The sequence below is a fragment of the Rhinolophus ferrumequinum genome, chromosome 21 (assembly GCF_004115265.2).
Source record: "Rhinolophus ferrumequinum isolate MPI-CBG mRhiFer1 chromosome 21, mRhiFer1_v1.p, whole genome shotgun sequence".
Classification (NCBI taxonomy): domain Eukaryota; kingdom Metazoa; phylum Chordata; class Mammalia; order Chiroptera; family Rhinolophidae; genus Rhinolophus; species Rhinolophus ferrumequinum.
Genome location: NC_046304.1, coordinates 19490032 through 19517442, shown reverse-complemented (window position 1 = coordinate 19517442; position 27411 = coordinate 19490032). Strand labels below are relative to the sequence as shown.

General features: G+C 51.6%; 1 protein-coding gene and 1 pseudogene across 6 annotated transcripts in view; one reads left to right on the top strand and one right to left on the bottom strand.

Annotated features, from left to right (window-relative positions):
- Positions 1–27411, top strand: part of KSR1 (kinase suppressor of ras 1) — a 145044-nt gene that overhangs the window by 105895 nt on the left and 11738 nt on the right. For 5 of the 6 annotated variants that reach the window (XM_033089259.1, XM_033089258.1, XM_033089261.1 and 2 more), the window contains 14 exons: positions 426–430; positions 2960–3020; positions 6566–6649; positions 8233–8294; positions 8396–8502; positions 10771–10939; positions 13137–13178; positions 15693–15747; positions 16571–16619; positions 17438–17817; positions 20905–21001; positions 23707–23840; positions 24559–24690; positions 25794–25929. In XM_033089259.1, coding sequence (XP_032945150.1) covers positions 426–430; positions 2960–3020; positions 6566–6649; positions 8233–8294; positions 8396–8502; positions 10771–10939; positions 13137–13178; positions 15693–15747; positions 16571–16619; positions 17438–17817; positions 20905–21001; positions 23707–23840; positions 24559–24690; positions 25794–25929 — 1513 coding nt within the window. The remainder of the gene's footprint in view (positions 1–425; positions 431–2959; positions 3021–6565; positions 6650–8232; positions 8295–8395; positions 8503–10770; positions 10940–13136; positions 13179–15692; positions 15748–16570; positions 16620–17437; positions 17818–20904; positions 21002–23706; positions 23841–24558; positions 24691–25793; positions 25930–27411) is intronic. The other variant, XM_033089257.1, reaches the window with a different exon arrangement.
- LOC117012817 (integral membrane protein 2B-like) lies at positions 26202–27220 on the bottom strand (annotated as a pseudogene).

Here is a 27411-nt window from a genome sequence, read left to right as displayed (position 1 = left end):
TCTGTGGCAGACTGAGCCCTTCTCCTGCCTGGACCCTGAGTACCGCTCTTCCCGGGACTCTGGGTTGGGTTTCCCACTGACACGCATGTGACCTTGGGAGACTGAGCCTGTGCTTCTTCACCTGTGAAATGGAGAGTACTGTAATTGCTGCTGGGTGGTTGGCGAGGTTCAGATAAGCGAATGTATTAAAGTGTACAGTGCCCTCTCGGCAGTGGGGGTTGAGGCGGCAGGGAGGGCACTCTTAGCCCTTCCCATTGGGGAAATGTCCCCACAGACACTCAGCCAGCCTGGCCCCGCGCCCTAGGGGCTCAAAGTCCTCATCCCAGCACTTGGTCTGCTCCCTTCCGTAGGGGTGATATTCTGGGGAACACACTGAGCCAGTATGGTGACTTAATCCTGTTTTCTCTCTGTTTTGTCTTTTCTAGGTTTGGTAAGAGTGATTCAATTTCGTCCCCTCTGCCACCCAGAAGCCGTGTTTGTATTGCTGTCTCCATCGGGGGTGGATTTCTTTGACCCTCTCTTAGTCCACTCGGCCATTCCATAGTCCAACAGCAGAGGTGCTGGGAACCGCCTCAGGAAATAGTTCTAGGACAGGTGGCCTTCAGATGACAAGGTGGCCTCAGCCCAGCCGGCAGCATCTCTTTGTGAAGCAGAGACCTTGGGAATGTCACAGTTCGTGGGCAGTCCCCCATAGTGGGCCCTCTTTGCACCTTGCCCTTCCTATAGGTGACCTCTGGCAGGGAGGGTTTACCTGTTGGGAATGCCACACTCCCAGGAGGTGTAGGTGGACATTAGCCATCCACCGATGCCAGCCGACTTCTTGGACCCTTCTCTTCAGAAGAGGGACATCCCTGGAGGCAGGAATGCGGCTCTGCTCTGAATGAGGCCCTCAGAGATTGGAGGGGCGAATGCCCCCTTGGGAGGGAAGGAGGAAGCTCGGACGGCTCTGACCACCTTTCCGACCCCTCCACCTCTGGAGGTTCTTGTAGGTGGCTATGCTGTGAGGCTTCTCTCTCCGGAGTCTAAGCGGAGAGAAACAGCATGCCTGTGGAGTATGCTTTTACTTGTCTCAGTGGAAATGCAGAGACGTCTGCTGTCTGCCTGAGCAAAATAGCAGTTTATTTTCGATCTATCCTGAGCTGGCTAAGTACAGAGATGAGAGGAGATCAGTGACTGTGCTGAAAGGACCCCCAGGGTGAAGAGGCGGGAGCTGCACTGCCCTCTCCCCAGGGCACAGGAGGAAACTCCAGGGCCCTCACCGAGCCGAGGAGAGTCCAGTATCTCTTCCCTAGGACAGTCGCCCTGTCGTCTTCCCGGTTGCTGTGATAATGAGGGGCCATCCCAGTGAGGCTGCTTTCCCAGCTTGCCAGGAAGGCAGAACGAGGCCTTCGGGGCCAGTATTTTGTCTAATCAGAGACAGTCGCTATCCTGGCACATGGGCTCCCTCACCTCCCTCCTCTGCGATGCTTGTGGCAAACAACTCAGGTACAGACTGTGCTCAGAGATAGGTGGTGGAACTCTCATTTTTCCACAGTCTGATTCCCTTGAGGTGGTAGCCTAACCCCTTTTAGACCCAAGTGCTTTGATGGCTTTGGCGGCTGACTGGGGTGGGGTGGGCCCCAGGAGGGAGTTGGAACAAGTCAGCCCCATGGCACACGTACCAGAGAGCTGCAGGTGGTATGATTGTGGGTTCCCAGTCATCAGCGGCGCAGCACAGGGCCTTTTGGTCCTGATCAAGCTCTCTTCGGTGTGGAGGAGGAGTCAGTACCTCCAACCTGCCCTGTTCCTTGTGGTCGGGTATGTGGTCCTTGTCCTTAAGTGAACTCGCACTTACTGAGCACCAGCTGTGTGCCAGCACTCATGTCGCAGGAAGGGTGCAGTGTGCTTCTGAGGGCATTGGGGGTGCTGCTGACGCGAGGACACGAGACAGCCACAGATCCTTCAAGCACTGTGTTCCTGACCTTTCTGGGTCACGGGTCTTTGATAATTGGATAAAAGTCCAGACCCCATTTCCAGGGAAAAGCACACAACATTCTGCTTACCCAGTCCAGAGGGTTCCCAGATCTCCTGGAGCCCATCCATGGGCTTAGATGAGAACCCCTGGGAGGAGGGAGGCAGTGCTGCGCACGGGCAGAAGCGGGGTGGGGAGAAGGGGCTGCACAGGCAGAGGAGGGGAGGAGAGAATTGGATGTGTGGGCTGCCAGTGGATTGAGGGATTGCTACCAGATGTTCCGCCACTGCCAACCTGCGATGCCTGCTCTTTGGGGGGAAACCCGGGACTAGGAGAGGGAGAGCCAGGGCGCCCTCTAGGATGGCAGGCGGAAGGGACATCTCCAAAGTGTGACTTCCCCAAAGGCTCAGACGGAGTGCTAGGTGGGACTGGGCCACAAGGGAGCATGGTACAGCTTCACTTTGTCCTCACTCTACCTGCCAAGACTTGCAGTGATCACTCTCAGCAAAATTCTCAAGGTGCTGGATGCGCTACGTGGCTAACCAGCCTGGAACCTTCTGCCACAGGTCGGACAGCTTCCACCCACTTAACAGGAAGTGTCCAGAATTAACCCCTCACAAACTGGCGATCTGTGGGGTCATCCATGAGAGAGTGCAAGAGGTGGGGGTGGGGGGTGGAGAACTCTACCCTCACCTTTGCTTTGCCTTCTGCCTCTTAAGCCTGCCTGCCACTGTAACTAGAACCCACACAGGGATAGTTTCTGAACCGTCTGCCGAGGCCAGGCAGTAGCACTCATTACAGAAGCAGGCCAAGCATGAGGCAGCCATGCCGCCCCGTAGGTCTAGCCTGTCCCGTCCCTGTGGATAGATGCAGGTTAATGTACGTTTCTCTGCCGTCCAGTAAGTCTCTGTGCCCATCTGGCCTGTGATCTCTGAAAAAGAAGGTCACGGCACAAGCTGTGCCCGCAGGCCTTCCTCAGCCTGCCCGACCCGGCCTCTTTCCCTGCAGATCTTCAGCACGGATCCCCGCAGATGGTACGGAGGGACATCGGGCTCTCAGTGACACACAGGTAGGCCCAGCCAGGTGGGGTCGGGAAGGGACACAGCTGGGCTGGGACCCATACGTGCCGCAGCCCTCACTGGGGGGTCACTCATCGTCATAGTGGGGTTTGTCCTAATCCCTGTTTCTCAGTGCTCTTTGCCTCTGATCTGTCTCTGTCACCTCTGTGGACACAGCACTGCACCCACCTGGAGTCCCTGTCTGTAACCTGCAGCCATAGGGACTTGCTGGGGCCTCCTCTGTGCTTCCTTGGGTCTCTTCCTCAGTCTGCTGAGGGAAAACACAGGTTCTAGGAGAAACAAGGTCACAGTCTCTTGGAGGAGGAGCCGACAGCTTCTTCTGAACCCAGCTTGATGTCGTGTGGGTCCTACCACTGGCCACTCATCAGAACCCGTGGAGCTTGTTTGAAACTCCAGACTCCCGAGCCCTCTCCCTGAGGTTGGGGATCTGGATTTCCAACAACTTGCCGTGACTGGCGCTCATACGTGTTGGTGTGGGCTGACGTGGGCCCACGACACGGACTGTCCAGGGGGTTGGCCTCAGCGCTCATGCAGCTGGTATGTGCCGCAAGCAACAGGTCTGGCTGGCGTCTGGTCACCCAGACAACCAGCAGGACAGCACCTTTGGGTGCCTGTGCTGTTGTGAACACAACAGGGCACGCTTGGCAAGAGCTTTGCATCTAGCCAGGGCCTGGAGTGTGAGCTGCACTTCAGCCTGTTTGGGAGGCCAGCTTGGAATTCTCACCCAGAGCGGGGAGTCCTGGGGGGGTGGAGTAATTAGCCTGAGGTCGCACTGCTAGGAAGACAGTGCTCAAGCCTCCTGGCTGGCACTCGGGCACCTCTGTTTGAAGCCATGTCAAGGCTGGGGTGTGCCTGAGACCCCCGGGGAGAGCAAGCGTCCCAGTACCCCAGTTAGTCCCTGAGTGGAGGTCCGAGGGCCTCCCTCGGCCATATCAAGGTGCCAGTGCGATCTTCCCAGCGCCGAGAGATAGCTGCTGAGAGCAAGACCTTTCATGTGGGGAACTCTTCTCCCCCACGAGCTGCATGCCGGTCACCAGTAACCTCTCCAAGCCTCAGTTTCTTCCTTTGCAAATGGAACTTTCTCCGAGTCCTGTGAGGAGGAGAAAAAGGGGTGATGTGCATCCCAGCTTCCCAGGTCCAGCAGTGGGGAGCGCTTGGTGCTTAACCCGTGGCCCTCGCCTGAGAGAGGCCAGCGTCATCCAAGGGACACAGGATCAGCAGGTTGTCCATTTCATGTTTGTCTCGGCTGCACTTGGTTTCACTTGGTTTGAGGCTGCAATTGCTTGCCCCCAAGTCCTTCCCAGACTGCTGCTTCCTTCCACCTGGGGCAGCTTGTTCCAGAGGCTGCTTTCCAAGCAAAGTGGCAGCACCCCTCTTAATCTAGTTTTGCCAGGTTGCCCCAGCCCACCCCGCTCAGGTTCTGGCCTTGGTTAGGTGACATCACAGTCACACCCTCTTGGTTTTTAAACCCATGATCCAGGCCTGTCTCAGCAAGAAGGTCTAAGGTTTTTGGTCTAATCGTGGGGGAAAAAACTGTCCCGTGACCGTTCCCTGGTCCCTGAAGGCTTTTACCCCACCCCCACCCATCTCATTACCACACCTGCCCCTTCTTGTGACCTGTCATTTCAACCTACTTTCAGGATTTCCTTGTGGAGGGGCATCTCGGGTACCACTGAACTGCTCCCCTTCCCCCTGGTGTTGACATGAGAGAGGGTTAAAGCCCAGTGAGTTTGGGTCCCAGGGAGGCAGGATTGGGACACCTTAAAATGCACTCCCTCCAGGGAGGTGGGTGCCTTCGTCCCAGCCCCCGGGAGCTCTCATCTTGGCTGGGTGGAGACAGTAGCATTTTACGCCTCCTCCGCATTCCAGGCACTACACAACCACACAGGATAGCACATGTGTGATCTTCCCCAAGTCGCAGAGCGGTGAGAGTGTCGGCCCTGTTTGCGGAAGTCTCCGAGGCATCCCACAGCCAGTAGTCAGTAGGATTCCAACCTGGCAGGGTCAGACCCCGGAGCCGTGCTCTTTCCCTTCCACTCTGCTCCAGTGGTCTCGTACAGAGAAGCCACGCAGCTCTCGGTTCGGAGACCTGGGGTCTGGCTCCTGCTGCACAGCAAGCATCCCAACTGTGTGAGCTCAGGAAAGTCGCCTAACCTCTCTGAGCTGGCTTCCTTGCCTGTGTACTAAGACTCCTGGACCTGCCTAACTCCCAGGGGTGATGATTACAAGAATCCAATGAGCTAATGCTTGTAGATGCATTACAAGCTGCTTCTCAAATACCGTTGCTATTCATCCTGCTGTTACTAGGACGTACTATGCTTTTAAAAATCCTTTCCTCCAGAAATGTGAGTTCTTTCTGCCCTTAGGCCTCAGCATCCTATGGAATGGCCTGGGGCTTTTTCTCTGGAAGATAGGGCCAGTCAACCCCCCTCCCTTCCTTCCAATCTATCTTGTGTTTTTTTAATTTTTTAATTTTGATTTGGTTTGGATTGAAATACATGCATATATTCAAAATTCAAGAAGTACAACAGGGTATCTATACGTAAAAGTCCCCTCCGGCTCATGTCCCCAGTCCTTCAGTTCCCCTGTCGGCAGATCTTGGCAGTTTCTTGTGTGTCCGTATAGAGATATTTTTATGCAAGCAAATACATATGTAGATTCTTCTGCTTCCGTTTTTTATTTTCACACAAATACTGCATACATTATATACACTGTTCTATACTTCCTTTTCTTTTTTAAATCGAGGCATAATTTATACAGAGCTAAGTGCACAAGTGAATTTTTGTATATGTCTACACCCATGTACACCTCCCGAATGAAGATTCTGAGGGTTCCAGCTCCCAGAAAGTTATCTCTGGCTCTTCCCAGTTGCTAGCACTGCCACGCAGAGGTTACTATTCACTTCTGTCATCATAGGTCAGAGTTTCTTGTCCTTGAACTTCATATAAATGGAATCATGTGGAATTGTACCTCTGTGCACTGACAGTGTAATTTGGAGATCATTCCATGTTCGCACAAAAAGCATCCTTATTTTCCAGCTGCGTGGTGCTAAGTTGCAGGGATGGACCATGCTTTCTGTAGTCCGTCACTGACAACACCTAAGCAGCGTGTCATTTCCAGTCTTTCTCTGCTACAAACACGCTGCCGCAGGGTGTAACCTCGCCCATACATCAGTTGACACCCGTAGGAGTATCTGTTGCATAAATTCCTAAGATGGGAATTGCTGGGTCAGAAGGTCTGCATACTTGTCATTTTGGTTGCTGTTGCCAAAAATTGCCTGCCAGAGAGCTGGAGTCAGTGACACCAACTTTGGGATTTTGACAATGATGATTTTGTGGCTGGGAAATCTGAATGTGGTTGGGAAGCGGGGACAGTGGTTCCTGGGTGTCCCTGCCCTCCCAAGGAGAGGGTGCCTGGGGCTCTGGGTTGGAACCATGTCTCTTGGTTTCCCGGGGGCTGTTTGGGGGCCCTTCTTTGTTCAGGTCCTGGTCTCCTGGCCCATGCGCGGGCATTGTTGTGTGTCCACCCCCTGCAGGTTCTCCACCAAGTCCTGGCTGTCGCAGGTCTGCCACGTGTGCCAGAAAAACATGATGTTTGGAGTGAAGTGCAAACATTGCAGGTGAGGTGGGTGGGAGAAGGGAGCGTATTATTAGTTTAGTAACAGTCCTGCTGCTTGATTCTTGGCCTTGGGACAAGGCAAGAGTTCAAAGGGTTCCCATAAACCTCCTATCGTGTTTCCCTGAAAATAAGACCTAGCCGGACCATCAGCTGTAATGCGTCTTTTGGGGCAAAAATTAAGATAAGACCCAGTCTTCTTTTATAATAATATAAGACCCGGTATAATATTATATAATATACTATATACTATATATACTATATAATATTATACCGGGTCTTATATTAATTTTTGCTCCAAAAGACGCATTAGAGCTGGTCCCGCTAGGTCTTATTTTCGGGGAAACACGGTATCTATATTCCCATTTAGCACACCAAGGAGTGATCAGCCCTCTCGAGAGAGATTAAGGAAGCATCAAGCAAGGCAATCCCAGAAGAAGGGAATATTTGAGGTGGGCTGTGAAGGATGAATAGAAGTTTGCCAGGTAGACCAAGGAAGGAAGTGAATTCCAAGCCAAGGGAGCATCTTGTACAAAGGCAGAGAGGAATGGGAAGACTATTCTGGAAACTGTAAAGCGTTCGGAAATTTGCCTTACTTTTTAGCCCGTAAGGGTTGGGAAACAGACAGGCAATGGTAAAAACGGAGAGATGGCTCATGGAACTTAGAGAAGGAAAGAATGTAGATTCACTACAAATCCACCTTTCGTTTTTCATACCATTGTGGTTTCTGGTAGGAGAGAAGGACAAGGATGGGAAATAGTGTGGTGGGAGCAGAGTCTGTCCCCTGCTGTCTGGCTGCCCTCACCTTACAGAGTGTGGACCTGGAGTCTTTGCTCCCTCCCCCTTTGCCCCTGCATTGCTTTGTGACTTGGGGCAAGGTACTTGGCCTTCCTGGGCCCCATTTTTATCATGTATACATCTGGGAAGATTATTCCAAGTCTCTTTGTCTGTCAGTATTGCTCCAAGAATCTGAGCTAGTATGTGTAAAAGCATGTGGGTTCCCGACAGACTGTAGGGGATGGGTCTCATGCGTGTCAGTTGGATAAATTGTGTTTTCCTGTTGACTCTTCTGACCACCGAGGAGATGCCAGAGCTTTCTCATCAGTCTTGGTGTGCTGTGGCTCCTGGCCATTTGGCTTTAAATTGGGGATCTCCAGCTCCCTTTCAAGTAATGCCTTTCATGATGGTGATCCCTGAGCCCTGTGCTCTCCTGCAGTTGTAACGTAAGGTTGGTAGGGCCCCAGGTGTCAGCCCAGTTGATCAGTGAGAACCCGAGACACCGTGCAACAGTCAGGACCAAAACGAGAACCTAGCTCTTTCCATTCCTGGCCCAGCCCTGCTGACCCTCTGACCACATGGCCCATGCTGGAATGTAGCAGGAGGGGCTGCCCCTGCATCCCTGGGATACTTGGGTGATACAGACATTCTTCTTGTAATTCATCTTTTTTTTTTAAGTTCAGATTCCTCTGGAGCTTTCAGAACATGGGTGGAGGGTCTTTTATCTAGAGAAGAAAAATAGATGTGTGCCTCACAGGTGCCCCGGGAGCCCCGTATGGCCCCGTGCACTGACCCTGCCTTTTTCACCAGGTTGAAGTGTCATAACAAGTGTACAAAAGAAGCTCCCGCCTGTAGAATATCCTTCCTTCCAAGTGAGTGTTCTGCCCTTTCTCTCCTCTGCCTTCTGAATTGGGGGTGAATCTTTATTTTGATCTGTTCCCTGCCGATGTTCCCTCCACCCCTTTTTAAACAGTATCTAGGCTTCGGAGGACAGAATCTGTCCCTTCGGATATCAACAACCCGGTGGACAGAGCAGCTGAACCCCATTTTGGAACCCTCCCCAAAGCACTGACAAAGAAGGTATGTTGGATGATGGCCTGAGGTTTCTGTTGCTTCTGCCAGGAGAACCCCCGACCCTGCGTGCTCTCTGTAAAGCACCCCTAATGTAGAAGTCCAGCATGACAACACAGTCCAGACCCATGGCCAGAGGGTGGCCTTCAGGGACCCTGTCTTGAGCCATTTAGCAGACTTGACATTCACATATGTGCAAATCATATTTACATGCCCATAAGCCCCGCCCCCTTTCTGAGCTCCTATTTCACTGACTGAGTCAGGAACTTTTTCCGTTGGTGTTTCCTTTGACCCTCACAATACTTCTAAAAGGCACAGGCTGCCATTACCTCCATTTTACAGATGAGGAAACCGAGTACTGGGTCCCCTGTGAGCGAGAGGCAGGCCCAGCCCCGGAGCCTGGGCTTTAGTCACAGTGCAGCAAACATGCCTTCGAAAGTAATACATAAAAGTGCGTTTCTTTGTGGAGCCTGGGGTAGATCTTCTTTGCTAATGCAGGCAGGCATCGTCTGCAGCTAGATTCTCCAAGGCCTGTGTTTCCTCAGGAGGGTCTACAGACCTGTCATGGGCTCCCATGCACAGGTGTGTGTGGTATCTGCAAGGCGCCCGTCCTGGTGACCATGAAATGGGTGGCCTCCCCGAGGCCTCTGTGGGGGTGGCTGTGTGTTTCAAGTGTGTTGTGTCCCAGCCCCAGGCCAGGGCTTAGCATGTAATTGCCTCCCTACTAAGGGGCTGTGTGACCGGCTGCACCATGACCAGTGGGTCGGGCCAACCTAGGTAGAGATTTGGGCAGAGACAAGAGAGGCAAGTGGTATGTGGTCAGATAATACTGCGGACCCTGAAGATGCAGCTGGGGCTACATCTTATTGTCAAACAAAGGAGGCCAGCTGCTCCAGACCTGATGTCTCTTACGTTCCCTCTGCTTGAAATCCTCTCCCCAGCATTTATACCACTGACATCCTCAGGGAGACCTTGCCTGGACAGGGGCCCCTGGCCACACCACTCCCTTCCCAGCATCCCTCTGACCTGATACTGCATTGTGCAGTCAGCTGTTTGCTGTCCGTCTCCCCGGTGTGGGTGCTCTGGAGGGCAGAGCCATGTTGTCCTCCCGCTGGGTCCCTGCTGCCTCATGGGTGCCTGGCACACAGTAGGCAGTGAGGAAATCTTTGTGTTGAACGTTGAGCAAATGAACAACCCCTTGAAGGCAGCAGCTGACACCCCTGTTTTATAGACAACACAGTGTGGCTCAGAAAGATGAGGTGATTTGTCCAGGGTTATGCAGGTGCTGAATGGAGGAGCTGGGATGCAACCTGCCTCGTAGCCACTGTCCCTGCCCTGGCTGCCTGGCCCAGAGGCCAGGAGTGGGATCCGGGGCAGTGAGTGCTCAGTGGATCCCGCTCCTTCCCCCTCTTTAGCTTGACACCGGGTGGTGTTGGCTGTGCCTGGACAGTGAGGCCCATGGCATAGCTTTGGTAGGTTTCAGAGTCTACTGTTCATCCCAGAGCTTTTAGGGCCTGCATGATAGAAGCCTGTTCCACTTAGCATTTAACCAAATGTGGCCTGAGCTTTTATGACCAAAGAATTCCTCCCCCACCCGTTGTTGTTTGGGTCAGAGAAACACTGGTCCGGGGTCCCACGTCACATAGTATCAGTCCCCCTATAGTCCTCTCTCAGGTGGTCCTTTGGCCTTGCGAGGACCCAAACCACTGGGTGGTCCTAGCCCGCAGGTCTGCAGAAGAGTGGAGGGAGCACTTTTTAGGCACCAGCTGTGTACCACATACTAAACAAGTACTCTTCAGCGGCTGAATTTAATTCATTAAAGAAACTCTACTATGTGCTGGCTCAGAGCCGGGCACTGGGTGTATGAGCAGGCATGGCCCTTGCCCTCACAGGACACACCATGGTGGGAAAGACATTCTTCAGAAAACCACTCAAGACGCAGTTGACAAACCGTAGTTTGAGTGCCCTGATGGAAAGTACTGGGAGCTATGGGAGGGTAAGAAGGAGGCGCATGGTCCCAGCCCGGGCTTAGAAGGGCTTCTGGGAGGAACGTGTGTTTGAGCTGAAACGAGAAGGACTAGCAGGTAGGGCATGGGTGTTGAGGTGAGGGTCTCTGTGCCCTCCTTCCCTCACATATCAGACCACTAGAATGTCAGGATGCCCTGGGCTGATCTCATCTGTACATGAGGAAGGGAGGGTCCCAACCTGGGGTACGGGAGGCAGGCTGGGCAGGGTAATGACAGTCCCTGCCCACTTCCTCTGTCTCTGGTCCTGCAGGAGCACCCTCCAACCATGAACCACCTGGACTCCAGCAGCAACCCGTCTTCTACCACGTCCTCCACGCCCTCCTCGCCTGCCCCTTTCCCCACATCATCCAACCCATCCAGTGCTACCACGCCCCCCAACCCCTCACCTGGCCAGCGGGACAGCAGGTTCAACTTCCCAGGTACCACACCTCTGGTTTTTTTCAGGCCCGCAGGGATGGAGTCAGATGCCCCTTCTTAGCACACCCTAGCAGGCTCAAGGTCAAACACTGCCGCCACTGAGAGAGAACTTGCTGGGAGCCAGGCGCTGTACTGAGCTCAATTTCATTGCCATGCTTAAACTTGATAACAGCTCTGAGGTAGATGCTGTTGTTGTACCCATTTTACAGACAGGGACACTGAGGTTCAGAAAGGAAGAGGCTTGCCCTGAGTTACACAGCCTGTAACTGGCAGAGCCAGAATCAAAGCCAAGTCTATCTGCTATGAAGCCTGTATCCTTGACATAATCCCATTGCTGCCCTCCTGCTGGCTTCTCCTAGATATTGCTTATTCAGTCAGGCTTCTGAGCTCCCAGGAAGCATCACAGGTAACACAGGGAGCTGGGGCAGGCCCAGCAGTCCTGGGAGAGGAGAGATTCGGGGCTCTGTCACTGACCTGCTCTGTGATCTGGACACGCTACTTAAATGGGAGTGGTTGTTTCCTTTTCCGTAAAACAAGAGACTACCTGAAGTTGGAATTTGGTTGTTCTCAGTGTGTGGAAAAGACAGAGTGGCCCTGGGGCGTGCACGCAGAAGCAGACCTGACCAGAGCTGACCCCTGAGTGCACTACAGGCGCAGCTGCCCAGGATCCCTCCTCCGCGGCCAGGCCTGGGGTGTACCCCCTCCCAAGGGAGCAGAGCGAAGCCCCCTTGCCCGTATGAGTACTGAGCCTTGGCCTCCCTGGCAGCTCCTAGCAGTAGGTCTTGACCTGTAGTGTATTTCGTTTGGCAGCCAGGAGGAAGGAGGGGAGGCTGGGGTGGTCCAGTTTGCTCCCAGCCTAGCTACAGGACCATGGCATCCAGATCAGGCCCTACGTGTCACTGGCCCCTGGAGCTCCAGGCCCAGAAGGACTGAGGTACAGCTCTTCCTGTGCCAGGGGACCCCCAGTTGGGGCCACACGCAGCCAGCAGGAGGCTGGGCAACCTCATTGGGCCCGTCTCACCAGGGTTCCAGGGACTAATTTTGGGGATGGTGTGAGACAGATTTTGTAGGAATCTTTTTTCTCTTTTGCTATCCCTGCGCCTTACTGAGCACGTGGCTGGGTATCTCTGGACGTTAATGCAGTGTCCTGATCATACCCCTCCCCGCCCTGCGATTGAGCGATGGCCTACTTGATTAGCCTCTTCTCCCATTCTGTTCTGTCATTAATATGCTCTGAAACTGGGTCTTTTGCTAAACCTTCTAGTTTGGGTTTTTCTAAAAGGAAGGGCCTGCTTGAAAAACACCAACCACAGAAAAAGTCCTTTTTGTGATGTTAGCCAGAGCTTCTCAGCTTTCCCTGATGCTCCTGCCTGGGCCCTATGTCCCCTGCACAGAGCCCTGACTGTCTCCTAGATCTGTTACCACTCTGGTCATGGCAGTGCCCAGGGCTGGGCTGGCCTGGTGGGTAAGCTGGGGAAAAGTCTCCTACTGTCCACCCTCTCTCTACTGTGTGGGAGCATTTCAGCTTATCTTCAAGGATCAACCCGGGTAAAGGTTATTTATACCCCCGTTTTACAAATACAACGACTGGAGAGACTAACCACCTTCCCAAGGCCTCAGAGCCTAAGCGGCAGGACTGGGGTTAGAAGGATGCTGTGTCCGAGTCCAGGTCCCCAGCATGTGCCCTTCAGTCATCCTCAAAAGAGATTGTTTTTCCTGGATGGTGAGGTCTAGTCACTGAAGCCTCAACACCTCAGGCTTCAGTGGGGCAGACGGAAAGGCCATTCTTCCGTACACAAAACGGTTAAATGTTTTCAGAATCACCGTTTTTCTCCCCACTCTGTGCCACCCTCCTGGGCTCGGACACATTGCACAGAGAAGTGGGCCCGAATGTGCATGGGATTGGCCAGGGCTCTGCAGCACGGTGGCTGTAGACTGGGTCTCTGGACCCCAGTCCTCCAGTGCAAGCCCCTTCCCTCCCGTAGGCTCCAGCCAACACCCATTTTCTCCTACCTCTTTTTCTCCTTCCTGCATTGATCATCCTGTCCTGGCCAGGCTCACCTGGCACGGGCAGGCAGGTGGAGCAGGCCTGCCCCAGCCCAGTAACCAGCCCCTGCCTCTCAAGCCTATGCCTGTGTCCCTTGCCCCCTCACTGCATTTGCTATTCTGTGTGTGACTCACCTCCTCTTCTGTTTAAAGCTGCCTACTTCATTCATCATAGACAGCAGTTTATCTTCCCAGGTGAGTCCTTTGCATGGTTCCACTAACTCTCCCTTGTTGTGACCCCTCTATCCAGCCCACCTGGGTGCCCTCTCCCTGGGCACCTTGGAGGTGCTTGAGTCTCACACCCACCTATTTTGAGAGCTGACTGTCTGTTGAGGCTGGACAAGGGAGCAGGGTGAGTAGTAGCCTTGAGACTAGCCCTTCACAGGGGCAATGCCTTGCTAGGAGGGTCCTTAGCATCCATCCTGTCCATCCTTTTGCACAGAGACTACAGGCAACTTGTCCAGGGTCACACAGCCAGGAGGTGGCAGAAATACAATTTGCATAATGTTCGGAGAGGACATTTTGCTGATGCCTTATGAGCCTCTGTCGTGATATCTTTTGTACAACAACAAGAAAACTGCTACTCTATCTTGCAGAAGGGGAAGGAAGCTAGTAGTATAGGAAGGTCTGTGCTTCCCTTACTCAGGGGAGTGCACCTTCCAGAGCCTTTGTTGCACGCCGCCATCTGCTGGCCATCATTGGAAATGCCTCCTTAAGGCAGAAAGTTTAAAGGAAAAACTTTAAATTCAGTAAGATAATCTCATTGATTCCCTTACACAAAAATTGCTTTGCACACCTTGCAATGTGTCAGCCTTTGCGTTTGACCATATTCCTGCCCCTAAAGAATTTATATGATTAGTATTTATTTCTCAAGCTGAAGGTGACAATCATTATAAGTAATCTGCAACTTTTAATTCTTAATTTAGCCATGTGAAAGTTCTGTGTGTTTTAGGGAAAGACTGTAACTAATTTTTTTTTTTTTTAACTGGGTTAAAGAGGCCTGTCCTGAAGTCATGGCATTTTGCTTATTCCAGTCTTTTCTATTCCCCAACCCAGCTCTATTAAGGGAGTGACGTGGAGCATTTGTCAGTTCTTGCAGGACCATCCATGTGATTTTGCAGGCATGTGCAAGTGGGATGGGGTCAGGGCCTGGCTTCCTGATTTCATACCCATTTTTGCTTTGGTTTCCCTCCAAGAGCCTCCGTGGTTACTAGCTCTAGGATGGTGTACAGGGGAGTGAGTACCCGAAAGCATTGGGAAAACACGGTTTTTCTTCCAGAAGGAAAGCCAGTTTGGGAAGGTCTGCAGGCTTCAGACCTCCAGAACGGTTTGTCTTGCTCTGAAGATATTTTAGGGCGAGAGGAGGGCAATATATTTCTATTAAAACAAACATGGACACGTTTTGGGAGCAGAATGCAAAGTATGTTCTTAATATTTAAGGAAAGGTATGAGGCTTCAGAGACATTTTGTCCTCCCACCTGGGGTGCAATGTCTTCTTGAACCCCCACTCCCCTACCCATCCCCATTTTCCACCTCCCCCCACCATGCACACACACGTCTGTTTCTTTTGTGGAAACATTTGAGCAGTGTTGGATGGGTACAAATGTCAGGCCACTCTGACAGTCTGTGGACATGATACAATGATGTCTGGAGGAGGCCTTGGCAGAAGCTTCCAGGGTCCAGGATCCCTCAGCAACCGTGCACAGGTTGTTGGGTGCATGTGTGCGTTTCCCTAAACAGAAGGCCCACAGACTGTCAGATTCTTCACGTCTGTGAGGTCCCTGAGATGTTGAGAACCTGTGGTTCAGAGGACCTTCAGGGTGGCCTTGGAGAAAGCTCTAGAGGGCGCTCGAGGGAGGTGATGGCTGGTGGGGAGGCTGTTTGTCCTAAAAGGCAGGGCGAGGTGGCTGATTAGCCTGAGCCACTGCCACCTCCAGTCTGTCTCCTTTTGCTGATAACAGTGGAGGGAGCAAGGGACCCACCCAGCCCTGGGGCTGCCAGCCTCCCTGTGTGAGATTAGAGGGACTAGAGAGAAGACAGAGCCAGGCAACAGCAGCAGCCATGGAGGGTTTGGCCCATGACACCTTAGTTCCACCCTAGGGTGACAAAGGTGCTGCTTTCATAGTGAAAACTGGGAAAGCGCCAGGCTTGGGTCAGCCCTAGCTGCCCTATGGATGGACTGCTTTCTTCCTCTCACCTGAGACCTGCTCCACCAGTGCCCCAAACCCACCAGAAATTCTTAGCAGTTGTGCCAGGCACCAGGTGTCACTAACAAGCTACCTGCGCGTCCTGCCTTCGGCCTGAGTGAAGGAGTCTCACTACTTTCAGGGCTTCACCACCAGCCCCTGCCTCCAAGCAGAGCAGGAGGGGCTAGCCCACGTGTGTAGCAAACAGTAGCCCAGTTTGTTTTCACTACTTACTTGTATGAGGCAGTTTGACCCCAGGGAAATGGTGTTAACTGGGAAGTCTCAACCTCCTTGCCCACCTAGAGTCCCCTCCTGGGACAAACCAACTACTGTGGAGGCTGCTTCCATGTTCCATTTTATGAAAAGCACAAGTTGGCCTGCGTGGAGATGGCCTGGAGAACACACGTGTGGCCCTGTGAGGGGGCTACTCGGGGAGAACCCACTTCCCTGCATGAAAACACTGTCTTTTGGTGGGAATGGGAAGATAATCTCAGGCTTTGTATTTGCTTTTTGTTTCCTCCAGATATTTCAGCATTTCCGCAGGCGGCCCCATTCCCCGATGCAGCGGACAGTACACGGTAGGCAATCCTATGCTGTGTCCCCTGTCTCCTCCAGGGGGACTACGAGAGCTGGACCCACAGCCCTGACCATCTCCCACCCCACGCGCCTTTAAATCTCTGACCTCCACACGTTGCCATCCTTGTACTGGGCCAGCCAGATGGCAAAGTCCTTGGGCTAATCCACCCTCTGGGCCTGTGAACTCAGCCAGAAGGGTTTTATCAGCCTCCTATCGGTGCAGTGAACATTGGATGGGACTGGTGTTCCTGGAGACCAGGACTGGTAAACCTGGAGATGTCTTGTGACCCAGGAGGAGGGGCCAAAGGGCACTCAGAGTTAGAGAAACCTACTAAAAAGAGCTCCTGTTTATGGAGCCATTTCTCCATGTCAGGCTACGCCCAGCATCTGTCTCGCATTCCCAAGTAGGTCATGAAGTAGGTGTCATCCTCAATGTACAGGTGGGGAAGTAGCTCAGAGAGGTTAAAATAGTGCATAAAGTCACACAGCTAGGATGCAACAGAACCGAATCTCAAGTAGAATTTCAAGTCCTGTGCTTGTACTTGGAACCTCCATAGTGGTTGTCAGATTTGAAAGGGCTTGGTGGTTACGGCCTACGCTTCATTCCCACCAACCTCAGGTGACGGGAAAGGGAATTAGGGCCTGGTCCTCGGCTTCCTGACTGTTTCCACAACATCCAGGCTGCCTTACCCACAGCTAAATGGGTCAAAGTACAGATCCAGGCCTGGCATCCCTTTCTCCACCTCCCATGGGGAGTCCCTGCCCAGCTGAGAGCAGAATAGCCCATGCTCAGGGTCTCGTTGACAAATCCTGTTTTACTCCTAGGCTCGACGACCAACCCAAAGCAGACGTGCTGGAGGATCACGAAGTGGAGGTGAGCCACTCCTCTCCCTCTCCCCGTCTCAGCACATGGAGGGGGCTGGGCAGGATGTGGGCACCAGACCCCGGCAAGGGCCGTCACGGGTGCCAGCTGCAGCAGATGGGGGCAGAAGTGCACAGCAGGGAAGACCGACGAGGAATGCCTTGAAGCCAGCTTCCTTTTGCTTTCCTGTTTGGGAGGCTAAAATAAGCTCCTTAATTCCCATGGTTCCCACCCCCAGCCCAGAGGCCTGGGCCCCAGCCCAGGAGACTGCTTCAGTCTGTCCGTCTGCAGTGGGGCCACGTATCTGTTGTCAAAGTTCCCCTGGTGATTCTGATTGTAGCCGGGGCCAAGAAGCATAGCCGTGACCCTTGAACCACAGTGTAAGCTGAGCCTGGCTCCCTGCAGTGCAGTGTAGCTTAGAGTGTTCGCAGACTGACTCCTGCCTAGGGGAGAGCCAGAAACTGTTTAAACAAAAGAATACCCAGAAAGAAGGAATGTGGTTAAATTATTCCTGCCAGGGGATGTTAAAGTTCTTCCCTGGTGATTAGGCATCACTCATAGGTAGAGCTTGGAGCGTTAGGGGGAAGAAGGACCTCAGAGCCCACCTGGGCAAAGGGCCATAGTTTGGAGATAAGGACACTGAGGCCCCCTGGTACTAAGTGACCCGCCTGCTGGCCCAGCCAGCCAGTACAGAGCCGCACCTAGAACCCTCGCCTCCTGAACCCATGCCTCTCTCTCCTCCTCCCTTACCTGGCTGGGGCTCTGGGGAAGGGAGCTTGGCTGAGCCCAGATCTGCTGCCCCCTTCTATTCCTTGCTCCTGTCCTTCCAGGCCGAGGAGCCAGAGGCTGACAAGTCAGAGGCAGAAGACGACGAGGACGAGATAGATGACTTGCCAAGCTCCCGCCGGCCCTGGCGGGGCCCCATCTCTCGCAAGGCCAGCCAGACCAGTGTGTACCTGCAGGAGTGGGACATCCCCTTTGAGCAGGTGGAGCTGGGCGAGCCCATCGGGCAGGGCCGCTGGGGCCGGGTGCACCGTGGCCGCTGGCACGGGGAGGTGGCCATCCGCCTGCTGGAGATGGACGGCCACAACCAGGACCACCTGAAGCTGTTCAAGAAAGAGGTGATGAACTATCGGCAGACACGGCATGAGAACGTGGTGCTGTTCATGGGGGCCTGCATGAACCCCCCCCACCTGGCCATCATCACCAGGTAAGCCAGCTCCTGGCCTTGCTGGGGCAGCCGCCTCAGCCTCCCCTTCCCCGGGAGTCCCCTTATTTACATGGATGCCCCGGAGGGCATGGAAGTGTTTGTTTTTAAATTTGTTTTGCAATTATAGTTGACATACATTATTATGTTAGTTTCAGGTATACCACATAGTGTATATTTGTACACCTTATGAAGTGATCGTGGTAAGTCTAGTACCCATCTGACACCATACATAGTTGTTACAGTATTGACTATAGTCTCTGTGCTATACAGTTTATTCCATGACTGGTTTTTTTTTTTTTTGGAACTGGCAATTGGTACTTCTTCATCCCTTTCACCGTTTTCGGAGGGCATGGAAGTTTTAGTGTAGACAGGTACAAGGAGGGAAACCCCCCCCCCGTCATAAAACCCCATTGACGTTAACAATAAATAAATAAATAAAGTGATACCTAAGGAGAGAAAATTTCAAATGTTCCAGAAAGGTACAAAGTAAAAACCAGTCTGCTCCCACCCCAACTGGGTGCCTCTCCCTACATGTGGATACTGTAAACAGTTCCTTACCGTGCCTTCCATTAAAATAAAGAAGTTTGCATACGAGGTCGGACAATCAAGTTCATGAACTCATCCTAGAAAAAGTGCTACATACCTCATTGCTGAATATCACTATGGCCACCTTCGAAGTACTCCCCTTGGGAAACTATGCACCGACACCAGCACCTAGTCCACCCTTCAAAGCAATTTTGGAACTCTTTGTCTGGAATGGCCATCAGAGCTGTCATCATGTTACCCTTGATGTCCTGAATGTCATGAAAATGTCTTCCTTTCAATATTTCCTTTGTCTTCGGGTAAAGAAAGAAGTCATTGGGGGCCAGATCAGGTGAGTAGGGAGGGTGTTCCGATACAGTTATTTGTTTACTGGTTAAAAACTCCCTCACAGACAGTGCCGTGTGAGCTGGTGCATTGTCGTGATGCAAGAGCCATGAACTGTTGGCGAAAAGTTCAGGTCATCTAACTTTTTCATGCAGCCTTTTTAGCACTTCCAAATAGTAAACCTGGTTAACTGTTTGTCCATTTGGCACAAATTCATAATGAATAATCCCTCCGATACCAAAAAAGGTTAGCAACATCATTGCAACAAGTTCACGAACTTAATTGTCCGACCTCGTATATTCATGTTTTGAGACTGTTCATCAATTCCTTTGTAAAAATACACAGCAAAGATCATACTGATTCACACCTTGCTTTCTTCACTGGTGTGCAGGTTTATCAGGTTCTTTTTAACACCTGCACAGTATTCCCAGGACGTGGTTGAACCCAGTGGCGTGCTGGTAAATGTTTAACAACCAGCTCCTGGTGGCGTGGAGGGAAGCTCTGGTTGGTGGCACTGGCAATTCCTGTGGTTCACATATTCTCACTTCAGTTAATTTCAAGCTACCGACATGATGTCACTTGAAAATGGAGTGGAATTGGGAAGAGAGTCTCACACCCAGGTTCGGGTTCTCTCTCGAGCTGATCACTTGTCATTCCTTAATGTAACCAATCCTCTCTTACTGGACACTTGATCATAATGAACATCCTCATTTCTATATCTCGGTGACCTGTGCGTACGTGTGCTGGGCTGGGTCAGAGCCTGTGTGTGTAATATTTTAATGTACACTGTCTGTCTCTAGTCCAGAAAGTATTCACCAGTTTCCTCTCCCACCATCGGTGTCTGAGTGTCCCTTCCCCCCAGCGCCAGGGGGTATGAAACGGAAACATTTTTGCCCATGGCATTGAAAACGTTGTTGTTGGGTGTTTACTTCTTAAATCAAGAGAAAAACCACGTGAGGTTAGAGAATACATTTTGGAATATACATGGAGGTTTTGGGAAGAAACTAAAAATCATTTTAATCCTATCAACCAAGAGAACCTTCATTAATATTCTGATGACATTTCCTGTAGCTTGATCCTGTGCTTTGAAAAAAACTTGCCACAAGCAAACTATATTTACTAAGTAAAAATTTCCATTTTGCGTGTTTATCCAGAGGCGTAAGGAACCGTGCACCACAACTCCTGAGCAGTGTGAGATCGCCAGGCCATCTCTCCAAGGGGACAAAATTCCAGCCCCCCAAGCATGATGCTTTAGGGAGCCTTACTGCAGTTAGACCAGCTTCACAATCCCTAAATTTCACCCCCACCCCCCAGTGCTGTCCACGCATGCATCCATCCATCCTTCCATCTCTCGCCCACCCAGTTCCATAAAAGATCCGAGTCTGCTTAAAGGGAATACATATAATAACGTAGCAAAACATTCATCAACAAAAAAAGTGTAACATCTGTTAGAATATGCGGAAGGTACTAGAATACAGATAAGGAACCATTCTCCAGTATTCCAGACCCCTTGCCCTATTCTCAAAGCCTCTGAGCCTCCCAGAATCTTATCTCCTTGGAAACTTTTCCCTAAAACCTAGCTCCTTCCTCATGCGGCTTAAGTTACCTTCTCCCTAGAACAGGAGAAGGAACCAAACATTCTCTCTGGGTCCTTCCTCACCCCAGGTTTTAGGGGTCGATGTAGATGGAGACACCAAAACACGAGCCCCTTATCCGAGGATCACTCTGATGCCTCTGACAGCCCCTTCTAGTCCTCACACACCCCTTGATTGTAATAAAATCCCTGTGATCAGAAACTTACCAGGAGCCCCAGAGCCCTAGTGTTGCCCCTTCATAGCCCTAAAAGGCTCAATTCCTCGTCTGAATTTGAGTGGGCGTGTTCCTACCTTGAACCCACCAAGGGTGGGCTGCTTTGGGTCACCAGGAGCCTAAGGGAATTGGGTTTCTTGTTCTAGGATGGGCAAGTCCTGGGACTCAGGAACGGAGTACATGCAACTATGTTTTTGTACATTCAGGCCAGGCCCCAGAAGGAATGGGCATCAGGCTTGGTTAAGAACAAGGATTCTGGCACCCACAGTCCGGGGTTTGGAGAGAGCCCTCCAGCGGCCGGCGGGCACAGCTCTCTCCATGGCTCCTCCCGGGCTCTCCCCGGGCTCCACAAGGGCTGGGGACAGGCTGCACTGGCCCCAGACCTCTGCCTGACCCCGCCACTCTCGACAGCTTCTGCAAGGGGCGGACGTTACATTCATTTGTGAGGGACCCCAAGACGTCTCTGGACATCAACAAGACCAGGCAGATTGCTCAGGAGATCATCAAGGTAAAGGGGCGTCCCCCTGCTCTGTCTGCTTGTGTCAGGGTGGTGGTGGCTGCTTTGTGTCTCCCCTTAGCTCAGGTGCCTTAGGAGTGGGACCCCATCTCCTTCCCTCCGTCCACGTGTTGTCAAATTGGAGCCGCAAGCTGGGCCCTTGGTCAACAGTGATGGAAATGAATTGGTCAGGGAGGAACACAAGGCTTTAGAGACAGATGGACCGAGTTTGAATCCTGGTCATACCAGCTGTGTAGTCACACACTTTGGGCAGGCCAGTCGGCCTCTTTGAGCCTTGGCTTCCTCCCCTGTCACATGGGGAGACCAACAGAATCTCCCTCGTTAGACTGATGCAAGGCTAACAGGATAGTCCACGGAAAGAGCAGCGCTTGTCTGTGACGGGAAGAGGTTCAAGTTTCATGACAGGCCCTCACGCTCAACTCAGACAGCCTTTGTCTTTCCTTGTCCTTTGTAAAGTAGTTAAATAAAAATGAAAGAAATGCTTATTTGTTGCTTTATTTAGCAACAGGCCCAGATAAAATCTAGAATACGGTCGGGTAAAGGTTCCTCTTTTCTTGTTTTTGTTGTAAAGCTTCTCTTAGCAGCTCTCCCCGTGTGTGTCCCTTTCCTGTCTTTCTCCTTTGTCTTCTTCCGCCTTCGCTCTGCCATCTTTCCTTTTTTCTCCCTCTCTCCTGCCTTCTGTCCATTTTGTGTGGATGTCTTTTGAAAGGTGAAAAATCACGGTGACTTTTATGGACAAAGCAGGATTTCCATATGACTTTTCCATGTGGCTGAGCTAATGAATTAAACTTTTGAATCCCCCAAACCAAAATCTCAAATTTATACCTTCATTGAGTCTGTCTCGTTTCAGAGAAGTTGGAGAGAGCTGCAGAATGTCAGACCTACTTCATGTTGTCCCCACACTTGCTAGGCCCTGCTCCCCACTCTGTCCTCCTCCCCCAGACGGTTTTCTGTCCTTATTGTGAGAACACTGAGCCATCTGAAAGATTCCAGCGCAGAAGAGAAACGTTACTCAAAGGTTTTTGAGCTGTGGAACCAGAAGCCACCTCTGCTGGCTTTTTTGTTTTTTATCTTGATGAGAAACTACCCCTTCTCCCTTCTGCTGGGAAATTTTAAACCACTTCCTTTTGTACTCATTTCTGATGTCTTGAGGTTCAGAACATGGTAACAGCAGACTGACCTTTGGTTAGAGGGTTTTCAGTTTGAGGGGCACTCTGGAAACACTGTGAAGTTAGGAGAAGGGAGGAGAGTTTGTATTCCAGACCCCGGCGTTACATCCTGTCGCCCTAAGCTGGTCTCTTGAGGCAGTGGCACCTATTTTATAAACAAGGCCCACAGAGGTACAGTGACTTGTCCTGTCACACAGCTGGTCCCTGTTCAATACAAGGTGGGGTCTTTGGCTCTCTTTGTCCACTGAGGAAGGCGTGTGCACTTGGCTTGGTTTGGGGAATGGGCGGATAGTTTAAGAAGGATTGTCTTGCATTCAGGACGGCGCTTTGGGAAGGAGCAAATCACACTTTCCTGGAACTTCCTGCTTCCATGGCAGGATGACAGCTCTCAGCAGGCCTGAGGGAAGTGGCCACAGTGGACCCCATGTCCTCCTGTCTCTTGCAGAGGAACATCTGTCTGGTGTGAATTCTTCTCTGTCATTTTCCAGACCCCCTCGGATGATCTCTGGCCTCCGCTGACTTCTGTCTGGTTCTGCCTCACGTTCAATCTTTCTATCTCCTAATGGTGGCTTATTTACCTTTCTACTCCTCACCGCAAATAACTTTAAAGCCAGGGAGATTTCTTAGGTGTGACGTTCCTTTGAGGGGAAGGTTGGGAAGTAGATTTACATGTGCTCTTTCTAAGCTGTCAGGAACTGGCATTTTAGTTGTGACATCTTGTCCCTAGCCCCAAGGGCATCAGGATACACAGGAGTCTGGTTTGATGTTAGAAGACAGCTTTGACCTTGGATGAGGTCATGCCTGTGTCAGGTCACCCGCATCCCATACCAGTGTTCAGTCCCCGGACAGTGCTGGTTAGAAATCACTGACCTCTCCCCCTTTTGCTTGACAGATGGGGAAACAGGCTTAGAGAAGCCAAACGTCCAGGGCCACACAGCGAATTAGTATCTAAGCTAAGCTAGAACTCGGACCGCAGGTTTCAGTCTTAGTTGAGGACTCCTGTCACAGCACAGATATTGGGACCTCCTGAACTTGGGAGGGAACTCCCTCTGTGTGAATTTCGCTCTGTTCCTGCCCTGCCTGAGGATACAGGCCAGCTGGTCAAAGCCCCAGAAAGCCCCCAGATCACTCGACTTGTATGTGACTTAACATGGATAGTCTCATCATGCTTTCTATACTTCCTGACCTTCCAGCGTCCTGCCAATCACCCTCTCCACACCTCACACCTTATCCAAGTGTAAGGTGGGTGTTGGAAAGCAGGGTGGCATGAAAAGAGTACAGACTGGCCTGAAACCAGGTCTCAGCCATGCCGTTTAACTGCTGTGTGGCCTGGAGCCGGTGACTTCCTCTCTCTGAACTTGGTGCCTTCATCTGTAAAGTGAAGACAATTACACGGCATCAGATGGCAAAGAGTAAATGAGGGGCTTTGGGTAAAGCAGCCAGCTCAGGGCCTGGCCCAGGCAGATGCGAAGTCACCGGCACTCGTCTTCCCTCCCGCTAACTGATTTGAGGCTCACCGTCTTCTAGGGCATGGGGTATCTGCACGCCAAGGGCATCGTGCACAAGGACCTCAAATCCAAGAATGTCTTCTACGACAATGGCAAAGTGGTCATCACGGACTTCGGGCTGTTTGGGATCTCAGGCGTGGTCCGCGAGGGACGGTAAGCTGGCCGTGGTGTCTGGACGGAACAGGGAGGAAGTGGGTGGAGCTGGGTGGGCCTGAGTCCAGCTGAGGTCTGGACACTTGCTGAGGAGCAGCCTTCCCTGTAGGAAAGGCCAGGTGTGCTTCGGTCCTGTCCTTGTGGTCCTGGTCCGGAATCAGAGTCAGGTGATGCTTAGGTCCCTCATATACTTGATTCTTAGGTTGACCCCATGGGGGCTGGGCCCCCTCACTCATATTTACCCCATCGGGCAGAGGACCCAGGTTCAAGTCTCCAATATGAGGAAGAGTGTCAGATTTTATTTCCCCAAGTCTTAAAGGGGTGGGGGTGAAGAAAAAGGCTCTCCGCCAAGCATCTGGGAGACCCCCCAGGGAGGAGAGTAGCAGCAGGGCTGGCTCTCCAGCCCCAGGCCTGGCTGTGACATGCACAGGCACATCTGATTTTCTGCATGGAGATGTATTCCATGCTCCCAGAGTAGAGAATCAGGCACCTGCAAATGCAGCTCCCTGCCAGTACCCCTTCTTGGCCTGCTTTCCTAGGAAAACCTGGTTGTCACTCTTCTGTAACATTGCCTAAACACACCGGTGCCTTTGCTGCTGCTGGGGACCTTGCGTGGGGAGTGGGCTAGCCCTGGAGCAGATGTGTGCCAGACAGGCCTCTTTGCTACCGGCTTTGTCCTTGACCTGTTCTCCTTGCCCTTGACCTTCTTGGTCTCCAGGCGTGAGAACCAGCTGAAGTTGTCACACGACTGGCTGTGCTACCTGGCCCCTGAGATCGTGCGCGAGATGACCCCCGGGAAGGATGAGGATCACCTGCCGTTCTCAAAAGCTGCTGACGTCTATGCATTTGGGTGAGGAGGCCTGGGGCTCTGAGGCCCACAGAGAGGGCCCTCGCTTCATTAGAGGGCCATAGAGGGCAGGAGGAGGCGTGCTTTGAGTCCTAGCTCTGCTGCTTGTTGGGTGAGTGATCACATCCTTGACCTTCCCTTTCCGCCATCTGTAAAATGGGAGAATAATGGCACCTCCCCAATAGGGTTGTTTCATGAGGACAAGGTTAGGTAATTTCTGGTGTCAGTCTCACCTATTGCCTCATGAGACCACTCGCCAGAACTAAGAACTGTCCCTCTGAGAGAACTGGAACGTCCTGCCAGCTAGCCTCTAGTGCCCCATGAAGGTGACCAGGAGAAAAATAGAAATAGAGAAATATTGTGTGAGCCCAATATGTAGTTTTCTCTTAGCCACATTAAAATGAAAAACAGGTGAAATCAGTTTCAATAATCTGTTTCATTTAACTCAGTATATCCAAAATATTATCATTTCAACATGTAATCAAAATAAAAAATTAAGGAGATATTTTACCCTACAAAGTTTTCAAAATCTGGTGTGTATCTTATACTGACAGCACACCTCGGTTCCGCTCTCCACATGTCAGTTGCTCAAGAGCCCCACATGGCGAGTGGTCCCGCACTGGACATTGCAGGTCTAACAGAGAAGGTCCGCCTCTCGATAAGCCGAGAAAGGCGAGGGGACTTGGAGAAGCGGAGTAAGGCCCTCACCCTGTAATCTCTCAGGGTGTCGTTCGGTCAACAGTGGTCTCTCCCTCCCCTGACCTGTAACTGTCATTTCCTGAGCACCTAGGTGTGCTAGGTACTGGGCCCGGCATTTTTGTTACCCTTCGAACATCCCTGGATGTAGGCATCAGCCCCACTGAGGTTCACAGTTGTACCAGGATCTCTGTTCTGACTTTCCACCACAATGGGAGCGCAGGGCCACAGATCCTCGAGGAGCCTCCAGGACTTCGCCACGGCATTCCCTGAAGCCTGGCGGGTGAGAAAGGCTGGAGAAGGATTCTGGATCCTCTGGCTGGGTTTCTGGCATTGTAGCAACAGGAGCCCCTGGGTGCTAGCTGGACTGAGCCATCCAGGAGCTCACACTGTGTGGATGGTCTCCACAGGACTGTTTGGTATGAGCTGCAAGCAAGAGACTGGCCCTTTAAAAACCAAGCTGCAGAGGCCTTGATCTGGCAGATTGGAAGCGGAGAAGGAATGAAGCGAGTCCTGGCTTCCGTCAGCCTGGGGAAGGAAGTCACTGTGAGTAGCCACCTGTTCCTGGAGAGGGAAGAAGGTATAGAGGGCGGGGCCCGGGCATCTGACATGGCAGCCCTTCGTTCACTGATCTGAGAAGTGGAACCTGAGGCAGATGTGTGCCAGGCAGCCTCTCTGCTACTGCCGAAAAGACCTATGCCCTTTATTACCTCACGGTTAAACTTTTTCTTAAAAAAAAAGAAAGAAAGAAAAAGATGAAGTAAATAAAGATAATGGTTTTAATTGCATTATGAGATGACAAGATAGTAGAGCCCAGTATGTTACATGAAAAACGATAATACAAAAATAATCACCGCACAAAATACAAATGGTGAGGTTATGCTGCAGTGTCAAATCTTTCTTCATAATGTTTTCCTCTGCTGTTCAAGATCAAATGGAAGTTTCCGCAGTGAATTTGTTTTCAAAATACCGAGTTATAATATAGTTGCTGACCTCAGGTTTCTGTCTACCTTGAATGGGTTCTCTGCATTACAGTTTGCAAGTTTCCTTACCCTGCTACTGTGATACATAAAGGAACTCACCCAGGGGTCAGTGTTTTCAATGCAGTCAGTGATAACCATAAGTCAGGTAGGACTAGAGCAAGTAGGTGCCAGCCTGGATGTTAATAAGTAACTTCAGCACGTATCGGGCTGCATAACCCGGGAGGTGTCTGGAGGAGACACCTGGCGCTTGTCCAGGTTAAGATCTAAAGACTGAGTTTCATGTTGACATCGTGAACAGTTTGGCGGGGTCACCACCTGCAAACTTGGGACAGGAAGAGCAATGAATTCGACCTTATCTTTCTCCCACATCTTAAGAGATCTTAATATTTTCCTCCTTGGACTGGTAGCCAGCAGCTAGGGCATTTTCGGAAGGCTCATTTATGCCATCGATCTGGTGGGTGTATTTTATTCTGCAGTAGTACAGGTCATCTGGTTGAAGTTCAGACTATTTGTACAGGTATGCTCCTCCAACTATGACACTAAAATGCTAGCTTGTAGCACCGACACCATGCTCTTCTTTGGCCATACCACTTCATCTGGGGCATTGGGCAAGGGGGGGGAGTAATGGGCGCCTCCCCAGTGCTCTTGAGCTCGTGCTTGTTGGCTTCATGGTCCAGAATCACCTTCACCGTGGCCTTGGGCTCCTTAGGAGGGTTGTGATGGTCTCAGCGTGTAGGGTTTGGGCTCCTGCAGGTTGGACAACTCAGGAAGCAGCTGAAGTAGCCTCTGCCATCTAGTCTTTTTTTCTGAATATTTTTAAAATACATGTCTTTAACAAAAGCAAAATCATAACATATGGCTTTTTTTTTTTTTTAATTGGGGAAGGGGAACAGGACTTTATTGGGGAACAGTGTGTACTTCCAGGACTTTCTTTTTTCCAAGTCAAGTTGTTGTCCTTTTAATCTTAGTTGTGGAGGGCGCAGCTCAGCTCCAGGTCCAGTTGCCGTTGCTAATTGCAGGGGCTGCAGCCCATCATCCCTTGCGG